General features: G+C 38.4%; 1 protein-coding gene across 1 annotated transcript; it reads left to right on the forward strand.

The window, feature by feature from the left end:
• The first annotated feature begins 927 nt into the window (after positions 1–927).
• Positions 928–9,874, forward strand: LOC140938244 (uncharacterized). The gene is made up of 5 exons (XM_073387751.1): positions 928–1,165; positions 4,119–4,646; positions 6,772–7,065; positions 7,670–7,981; positions 9,178–9,874. Exons 1-5 carry the CDS (start codon positions 1,126–1,128, stop codon positions 9,522–9,524), a joined length of 1,521 nt encoding a protein of 506 aa, XP_073243852.1. The 5' UTR covers positions 928–1,125; the 3' UTR covers positions 9,525–9,874.
• The last annotated feature ends 686 nt before the right edge of the window (positions 9,875–10,560 follow it).

Below are 10,560 nucleotides of genomic sequence, written 5' to 3' on the forward strand. Positions count from 1 at the left end.
CTTCAGTCATTCATCCATTTTTTAGAAATCCCCACTACCGTCCCCACATCCGACAATGCCTGTGTGCTGTTAAATCCCCTCTCATGGTCCTGTTGGCTCAGGTATTTTATTAATTCCACTCACTCCCCTTGTTAAAACCTGGCATTGGCCAAGGTGTCGCCATATGGAGATAGCAGAGACTTACCCCATCTCCCTGGGGTTTCAAATGACTGATGCATATTACTTATCAATAGTATCATTAGTATTATCAACTCTAACAGTAAGTTTAAATTATCATTGAGTATACATGTCTGAAAAAACATCACCTAAGGTTAAGCGAATTGTGGTATATCATAACCGTATTTTTGCTTTAACTAGTGAAGACTAGATACAGTTGTTTAAGAACTGAAAAGTCAAGTTATCGTTCATAACTAAAATGTACCGTCGATGCATTAGCCTAAACTGACGAGTTCGATTTTCCATTTAAGCTTAAAAATATCATCGCATAAATGTGATAAATAACCATTTTAACAGATTCCTTCGCGCACTTCTAGATCTTGATATGCTATAAAGGCAATAACTTACTTTTGAAGTAGATTTGATGTCGTTCTACCACCATAACTAAGCTATATTTGGTGGTTACATACAACCTAACAGTTTTCAAATGCAATAAAAGGGGAAAATACCTTGCCTGCATACAGGAAATACGTATGATCTTGTATGGTCAATTGGCCAGTATTTCATTACAATTTCCAGTTTCTTGAAGTGAAAAACATTCAGAAATTCACAGTCAATGTCCTTTCTGCTTTTTATCATATCTGGAATTTCTCAAAAGGGCCCAGAGCAACTCTAAACTGTAAACATTCCAGTTTTCATTTTGCTGCTGAGGTTCCTGGCTTGGAAACCTCGCCTTCATTGCAGACAAGAGACAAGAGCCGAGAAGGACTGGACTGAGCTCAATTTCTTCCTCAATTTTCCTTCACTTATGTTTGGCTTCCTCTTCCAAGGTTCCACGTTAACTTTGCTTCTCTTTGGTCGGGGTTGTGTTTCTTTTCCTTCTTTTACGCGCCTTTAACGGTGAAATAACAAACGTCGCATACTGTGCAGCACGAATGCTAGAGGAGAGGAATCTAAGAAGTCCCCGTCATGGCCGTCAGAATTAGGAAACTCAGCGAGAAACACGAAGGTATTTAACCTCATGAAAGTTTTATTTTTCGTCTCGTGCATTTTAAACTCTACTTGATATGTAAAACTGGACATTTCGTAAAATATTAAAATATCAGGATCGTATGGTGCCTCTCCGTCTCTCTGGGCTAGATGTAGTATAGCTGTTGGCAAGGACAGTTAGCAGGAAACGGTCAAACCCCCTGGTAAAATCCCCGATCTGGGTTTTTACAAACATAAGAAATTTAGGTTTAATATGGAAATCTTAGCTAAGTTGAGAAACTATTTCTCCTGGTCTTTTAAGGATACTTATGACTGCATGTGGCTATTACTTTACTTTTGTAGAATACTAGTGTAGTAAAAATAATCGGAAAATGTACTGTCCCCTCGGTCCCGGGGTACTCTCTTTATATGGCCTAATTCACTATTTAACAAATAAATTCCATGCTGCCGTGCGTCTGTTCAGTAATAGATCACAGAAGATGTCAAAATGTGGTAAAAACAAAAACGCTGTGTCTAGATACCCAGCAGCCGGGAACTGTTTTCAAAAAACTAGATACACGGCAGTCAGAAATTTTGATCAATTTTCTCTGAATAGCTAGTTTAATTCCTCTTAGAACACAAGATATTTGTTTAGAAATCTCAAGTGATTGTAAATATTGCCTTAGGTTAAAAGTAAAAGCAACTGTTGAGTTTGGGCATAGAGTGAAATCTCAATGTGTTTGACACTTGAAAAACATTAAAGTTCTCACACACTGAGTCAACCGTGACTCCCGATGAATGTCCACAGAACTTATCAATGAAACCTAACCAGAGTATTTAGTGTTTGGTCAGAAATGCCAAATGATTCTAAATAAAGGTTTCGTATTGTTGTGAACAAATTCTCCAAGCTTGCATTTTGCACATTCTTTAGAATCTTGGCTCATGGGTATGGTTTTCAAAAATATAGAACTGATGCCCGGCAGTCGGAAATTCACGTCCAATTTGCACGAAATATCTCATTAATTTGTGTAATAACATCAGATAGTTGTTAAGAAAAATCAAGCCATTTCAAACACTGCTTCGGGCTTGAAGTAGAGGCAACTGTCGAGCCTGGGCATAGAGTGAAATCTTTATTAGTTTCGACACAGTGTAGTATTTGCGTCACACAACTTAAGTGCTACACTGGAGGTTGAAGGGCACTCTTCTGCCGAGTCAACAGATTTAACGTTGTTTGCAACTCTCAGAGGAAGATTTTTAGAAGATATCCGGTAAGACTATAGACTCTTTATAATTTACATAGAAATCAAGTAGACTCAACAGATGCCGAGAAAGAAAGAAAGTAAAGTGAGAAGTGAATTAAAGTGAAAGTACAGTGAGAATTTCGGACTGCCAGGCGTCTAGTATTTTGAAAACCGTACCCGTCACGAGTCCAGATTCTAAAGAATCATGCTTAATGCAAGCTTGGAGAATTTGTCCACAACAACATGAAACCTTTATTTAGAATTGCTTGGCATTTCTAAACAATCACTAAACACTCTGTTGAGGTTTCGCGGATTTCTGTGGATATTTATTGGGAGTTCACTCAGTGTGTGAGAACTTAAATATTTTCAAAGAGTCGAAAACATTGAGATTTCACTCTAAGCCCAGGTTCGACAGTCGCTTCTACTTTTAACCCAAGGCAATATTTACAATCATTTGAGACTGCTAAACAAATATCTTATGTTCTTAGAGGAATTAAACAAGCTATTCCGAGAAAACTGGTCAAAATTTCTGACTTCCGGGTATCTAGTTTTTTGAAAACAGTTCCCAGCTGCTGGGTATCTAGACACTTCCAAACAAAAAAGTGGCACACAAGCCACAGGCAAGTGTGTCACTGATGTTTTTACCACATTTTGATGTCCTCTGTGATCTATTACTGAACAGCCCGCAGCAACATGGAATCTATTTGTAAATATACAATTATCAGAAAAGAAAAAAAGACACTGATACACATACCTGCCTCGTACCACTTGACTTTTCAAAGATTTTTGCTAGTTTAGGCATTTTTTAAGTCCCAAGGACTATTTTTCGTCTCTGCTTTTATTTTACTTGTATACAGTTTCTTGGAAAAGTTTTTCTACGTCTTTTCTTGCTCGAAGAAGAATATTAATGATGGCGAAAACATTTTGCAAAACAGCGAGTCTCTCATTGTGATCACACGATGGTAACTATTGTGAAAATTCCTTTTAGTTTAGGTGTTCTCATGTTGTAAAGAGCTCTTTCTGTCTTTGTTTCTCCAGGCTTTCTTCTTTGTAAATAGCTCCTGCTAATTTTTTTTGGGCTTTCACTTGCTTTTTAAAATTGGAAATAATCTCACAAACATTTTCAAAATTGCGTGCCATGGTGAACAAAACAATCAAAACAAGTTTTCCGTGACGTCATCCATGTATCTGTCCTCTGATAGACCATAGGCAATGATCAATCACAGCGCACGTATAGCATTCACATCATTGTATAATTTCACATAGATCATAATGCACCTTATTTACTCCGCAAAATTTTGCAGAACTATTGTCTTGGATTTCTCTTGGGATGACTGTAATACCCAGGAGAAATTGGAAACAATGGTTATGCAAAATTCTGGGTGGGTAAACAATGTGCATTATGGTCTGTGTGAAAATCGTAAATATGGAGATGTGCTGCTGAACAAAGCTGAAGGGCACTTAATTTTCAATGGTGCTTAAATTGCTATTAGAACTGCGATGGTGATAACTTCTGTTTTGTAAGAGTTGTCACCATATTTTCAGCAGTGCTGTTTGTCTGCATAATTTTCTCTGAAAAAAGGTAAAGTCAACTTGAATCTTTTGAATGATAGAATAGCACTTGGCAATTCCAACATACATGTATATAGTCATAACTTTCTCACAGTTTTGTTGCTTTGTTTTTCTTTGGTGTGTCTTGTTGTACATTTTTGGGGAAATATGTTTTAAATATTTTTGCTAAATCTTAATTAGGAAAAGGAAACAGAAAAGATGCTCCCAAGAATGAATATGTGGTGAAAAACAAAGAGAAGAAACCCAGCTTAGAATCTTCATTTGGAAAAAAATTACAGGGACTGTACGTGTCTGCTCTTTCTGGTGAGCCTGAAAATCCTGTGAATGGGGAAAATGCTTCAGGTGATGTTCAGCCAGCTGATGGACCACCCCTGACTACTAACCAGGGGTCACCTCCTGATGCTAATTCCGCTGCTGCTGCTGCTGCTGATGGTGAAACTAATAACTGTGTAAACACTGACAGCACAGCAGCTCAGCTTGCAGCGTCATCTCCTTCCACTGCTGCAGACGGTGATACACAAAACTCTATTGACCGTGAGGATGCAGCATCTGAGAGGAGTGAGAACAGAAATTCTGAACAACAGCAAAGTTTAACTGCCTTTCCAACCCAAGTGGAACTAGAGCCTAGCGCTGATCAAGAACCCACAGTGACAGCTGGTGAAGAAACACGTCAACAAGAGGAAACAATCAACTATGAAAATTTTCTTGGTGAGTAATTTTCCATTTTGCTGTGGGATGCTGCTGTGGACGTTTCGCACGGAGGAACGTCTGCGACTCAGCGACAGAAATTCCATACTGATGATGCAAATCAATGTTTACATAATAAATCTGGTAGTTATAAGGTTCCAAATACAAATTTGCCCAATTTTTCGTGTCTTTTGGTCGATTTTGGTGAAGTGTTGTGTCCATCTGCCAACAAGCTCCAGTAAAACTCAAATGCTTCTTCTAGAGAAGACTATATTCCACAAATATTGACTCTTTTGTTAGAGATTCTTCCCATTTACATTTTGACCTTTGTGGCCTTTTGTCTTTTGTCTGTCATTCGTGAACAATAGCTAAAACAAAGTAACTACTTTGTCAACCAATCAGCGCTTCTGACCGGATTCTAGACAGATTTTCCGTCATCAGTATGGAATTTCTGCCGCTGAGTTGCAGACATTCCCCCGCATGAAACGTCGAAGAGCGAGAAGAAATGGATGTTTTTGCAGGCTAATGTAAACTTTGCACTAAATAGCCTTTTGAAGCTAGGTGAGCTTTTTTCTGGTCACTGTCGTAGGCTTTAATGAGCCAGAACTGCTGTTTGGAAGTTGATCACTTCGTGGCCTTCTGTTTAGAAACGCAAAATATCACTTTCTGAAGTTTGGGCATGCTTAAAAAGCAAAATTAGACTTTGGTTTCAAAAATGACAAGCAGTCTTGACTGTTACTTTTCACTCCCCCCTTCTTTTGCTTTTCTTGCACCAATTTTTTCTCTTAATGGGTATGCATGAGGCTTCATTTGGGTACAAAAAGTTTTTAGGATCTTAGGATGGATGGAAAGGTAGGTGGGTTCTGGAACAAGATGTTCATTGGAATTGTTGGGTCAAAGTTGCATGATTCTTACCTTTTTCTGCCACCCCCTTGACTGAATCATGCTCATTCTGGTATGGTTTGAAAAACCTCTTCACCCTGCACAAGTTAGATGACAGAGTTGTCCTCGACAACTGATGACATAACAAGGGATAGAAGGGACACGCATGGATCCTCACACGTGATTATGCCAGTTCAGGGGCAAATGGGTAATAAAGAAAACAGCTTATACAGAGGAGAAATGTGACATAACATTGTCATGGTAGCAAAGATTTTGGATCACAACAATAAAGAGCTTAAGAAAGGACAACGGTCACAATAACTAGAAGGGCAAAAAAAAAAAAGAGATTAACAAAACAACAACTTTGCATGTGCACCCATTTTTTTTCTTCTAACATGGAAATTCCTAATTTCATGCGCCCACTCTATGGATTTAGTGAATACAGTTTTTCTCTTTTTCTACTTTCAGATACGGTACTTTCGGATTCAACCCCAGAGAATTTCGCTAACATTTAACAAAATGAAAGTGAATAAGATCAATGAAGTCTGAAACAGTGTGAATTCACTTTTTAAGGGATGTTTGGTTTGTCGTCATCCAAAATTTTGCTACCAAGGCAACACGAAGTAACATCTTTTCTCTATTGACTCCAAAGGTTCTGTTAATTGTTGAGGAAAAGTTAAGTAGATGCATTTGAGCCAAATGGCTTATTAGCCTGAAGGTTAACCATGCATGGATGCATGCATGTCCATCACGAAGGTATCCCCAGCATTAAATTTGCTGATACCTGTTTATAGTCTATACACCTGGGTGGAGTGAGGTACTGTGAGCAGTAAAGCCTGTTACCCAAGAACACAGCATACTAATGACCCCAGCAGGACCTCAACTTGGGGTTCGTTTTTCGAAAGTCCTGTTATAGCTAATGGGCGTGGAATGCTACAGTTGTTTGCATTCAAAATCAAGGTTTTAATACATTTACAGATAATTTGATAAGACTCTCTGCTAACAAAACAAAATGTAATGGTTTCCTTGCTTGTCTTCTTTAGATTTTCATTTGAATAATTTATTTTGGGCCCAAAAAGTTATAGAATTTTCTAGGACCAGATTCCTGGATCTCTTGATACAGAGTCTATAGCACTTACCACTTGGTCACTGTGCCTCGCAGTATGTTATGTTAATTGTTATGTTATGTCGGAAAGTCCTTAAAAATTTTCTTCCAGTAAATGTACCAGCCTGCTGAAATTAAAGGCTTCTTCTTTTTTATTAGTTTCAGAAAAAATAAATGGAGAAAAATTTATTCAGGATAAGCTATCTGTTTACCTTGATCGCACTTCTCACCGTATTATAAAAAACTGGGAACACCTTGCCTGTACTGATGAAATAAATGCCCCTCCAAAAGTTCGGCTTAAATGTAAGATGGTCGGAGACAACAGCTGCACTATGATGCTGTTTGAGGTGCTGACATCAGAATTTGAGGATAAAGCCGTAAAGGATTTGATAGATGCACTGATCAGGATAAAGAGAAATGATGTAAAAAAGATCATCACAGATGCTTATCCAAGTATGTTTACTTACCTTTTTTTTCACTATTTTTTCTAACCTTATACTCTTTAGCCAAATACTAATCTAAGAGTCTTTTAAATGCAAACTACTTCTTTTCCTTTAATGTAATGTTAAGTACTAACAGTTGACTCCTGGCAGGTTGAACAAAGTTGCACACTGGGTAACCCATGACATCATGTCAAACTTTTGCAATAGCCAAATGCTAACCTCAGTCTTAAAATCTTTAGAAACTGGCTGATTTAATTTTACTTGTCCACATGTTTTAACATGCGAGGCAGTAGATACATATGTAAGTGCAAAAATATTGCCCCTGCTTATTACAGGGTAGTAGCTCTGGTCCTTTGAATGGATTGAACAGGAAGTGGGAAACTCTTTTTGAAATGTATTGATATTACTAGAAAAGCTAGCCAAAAGTAAGTATGGGGTGGGACAAATTCCCAAAGCTCTCTTTAGGGATGATATCTTGAGAATTACTTCACAAAATACGGACTACGATTTTGAAAAAATTATTGGTTCCCTTGTAAGGTAAGGTATTGATCCTTTTTTCTAGGGTACAAACAGTCCCTCTCATAAAAAATATATCTTCTTTTTTAACTCAACAGATGCTGCAGATTCTACAGAAAAATTCAGTGACTTTGTTGCTCGTCTTGAAAATAGTGAACTTATTGAAAATATCGCCACACTGTTAGACCAGAAATCAACTGTGGTTCGAAACTGGTTTCATCTTGGTCAACAATTTAAACTTTCAAATGAAACACTGAAAGAAATTGAATATGGTCCCTTTAGTCCAACTGAAGTCCTAATGAAGTCCCTGTATTCGAGGAAAACAGATTTGACTATTGGGAAGTTTTATGATGAAGTAAAGGAGTTGAAGCGACATGATGTTTTAAAGAAGCTGGATCCCTTTATTGTTGGTGAGTTGAAAACTTGGACGTTTTATACCATGCTTATTCCTTGGACTGAACGAGTTGCAAATAACCTTGAAAGAAAGTTCAGTGTTCTCAAGATTGATTTTGAGTTGAGGCTGAGAAAGGACTTAATTTTTTAAATTTTAAGCTGCTTTGAGCTTCCATACATTCTAAGGATGTCCTTAAAATAACTGATTACATATAAAATATTTTCATATAATATGTATGTGACCCAAAAGGGAAAAGGTTCTTAATATAAAAATAATAATGTAAGATTATGAATAAGACAACTTTAATAATTGATTGGATATACACCTGATTGAAAAAACGTTGTCGCTTGAAAAGTATAAACCATGAATGATGGGACCTAATGGATTTATGGGTACAACTTTATTAGCATTGCAAATTTAAAGTTCTTCTCAAAAATTTTTACATCTAAGAAGCTTTTCGCGACTATGCATTCCAAAAAACGTAAAATGGTTTCCAGTATTTACGGCTCACAACTTCACCAGTGCTGGACACATAAGAGATTTCTACAGTTAAAGAGCGCAGCCATATCGCTAACGCACACTTGAAAATCATAATATCGGACCTAAAAGCGTTCTTGGAAGACAAAAAGAGACAACAGCATTCTAGCGTTTTACACTTGCATGACTCTGGTTCTTTCATTTCTCACTCAAAATTTCTTAGAAGACAAGACATGTACGTTTACTCTCTGTGAAGCATTATGTACTCAGGGAACTGAAGCATAATTGTCATGGAGTGTTTTCACATGACGTCACGGCAGCCGTATTGATGTTCCAAACCAATCCTGTGAGAGTTGAATTCTTTTCTTAGAGCGGTTTTCATTTGAGTGTCGAAAAGTAATTGGTTTTGCACTTTCTACACGATGCGATTGGCTTAAAAGATTCGCGCCACCTTTTCATCCAATCAGAAGTAAAACCAAAGCCAATTGTGACGCGCTCGCATGCATTTTCCCGCGCTTTGCGTCAGCCACATGTAATTACTTCGAGTTTTGATTGGTTCAATTTATTGTCTGTGTCCTATGTGATTGGCCAGAGTAATTACTTTGGTTTTGGTTTTACGACACTCAAACGAAAACCACTCTATGTAAAAACTTTCTTTTGTTCCAATAAATTTGCATAGATGCTGATCACGTGAGTGAAAACGCTCTGTAATTGTTATAATTTTTAAAACAACAGGGGCAAGTGACAGAGATAAGCCAATGAAAAACGTCATTGGATTAGAGTCAGACACCATGAGAAGTATTTGCATAAGCCTGAACAACCCTAACAGAGCAATAAAGAACTGGAGACACCTGTGCAAGTCCCCTGCACTGGGAATCCCTGAAGACGTGTACAAGGACTGTGAACCAGGGAAGCAAAGGAGTCCAACCGACTTACTGTTTGAGTGGATCTTTGGAAATAAGGTGGATCTAACAGTTGGTCAGCTCTGCAGTGCTCTTGCAAAAATAGACAGGAATGACATAGTAAGAGATCTACGAGAGTATTTTGAACGAAACTCACCTGGCCATCTGGGGCAAAGTTAGTTTTATACATTGTCTAATGCTGGAGGTTTCACTCGAGTTTCCCTTTAGGGTGTCATTCTCTGCATATCAAAACAACCCTGTGCTACTCTTTGGAGAAACTGGAAGCAGGCACTGGCAAGTAAAAGAGACTTGTCCTGAGAAAGACCAGGGCCGAGTTGTTTGAAAGATGCTGGGGTCTGTCTGCACTCCTAGAGGTAAAACACGAACAACTCGACCAGCAACAGGCTTCAATGCAAGCAGCAGTGTCAAAGATCTTTATCTATCCTTAACCGAATATGTCCTTGGCCACGGACAGTAAGCCATTGGCCTAGTCTTCTACTACAAAGTAAAGAACCAAACGCAAGACCTATCCCCTTTAAGTTAAAACTAAAAGTTAAAAGTAAAAGTACCTGAAACTCAAATTAAGGGTGTCTTGAACGGATTGTGCTGTCCTGTGGGAAATTGCCTTAAGGGACATGAAGCCAGACCACCCACGCTTAGCTCAAATTTTACCCTATTCTACACAATACATTGTAGGCACCAAAAATCCCTACCCTATCCCAGACGGACTGACTGACTGACTAACTGATAAATTTATTTAATGAATGTTAGGTAAGCTCTTAATAACAGGCCCCAAGGAAACAGTCAGCGGTTTTGTTTTGTTGTTTTACAAGGCTTTGCCCTGAAGCCTCAAGGGGGCTTGTAGAACAAACTTAGGCAACTTAGTTTTTCCTCTCTGACCACTCATTTAGTGTTTTGTAATACCTTCTTACTAAAAATGAAAACCACACACGCTGTACCCGATAGATTTTGCACGGGCACGAAAATCACACCGGATAAGGCTTCTGTTCACGCGTAAGAACGGTGATTTTGGCGCGATTTCTGTAACGGAGTAACGGCGATCCCGAAAGTGGAGCGTCACATATCGGATTGGCCTTTCTGTGGAACACTTTGGTTTAGAGTGAACGGGTATTCGGACCGTAGCGGAAGTGCCTAGACGGACGTAAATAGCGAGCTTAAGCAGCGACGACGGCAACGGGAACGGCAAAAAAGCAAT

The sequence above is a fragment of the Porites lutea genome, chromosome 5, assembly GCF_958299795.1.
Source record: "Porites lutea chromosome 5, jaPorLute2.1, whole genome shotgun sequence".
Classification (NCBI taxonomy): Eukaryota; Metazoa; Cnidaria; class Anthozoa; order Scleractinia; family Poritidae; genus Porites; species Porites lutea.

What these genes read in the sequence shown, in the direction of transcription:
- LOC140938244 (XM_073387751.1), top strand. Translation starts at nt 1,126, where the DNA reads ATGGCCGTCAGAATTAGGAAACTCAGCGAGAAACACGAAG. An exon ending in ACTCAGCGAGAAACACGAAG is followed by an intron (nt 1,166 to 4,118) that starts GTATTTAACCTC and finishes AATCTTAATTAG; the next exon opens with GAAAAGGAAACAGAAAAGAT. An exon ending in GCTGGATCCCTTTATTGTTG is followed by an intron (nt 7,982 to 9,177) that starts GTGAGTTGAAAA and finishes TTAAAACAACAG; the next exon opens with GGGCAAGTGACAGAGATAAG.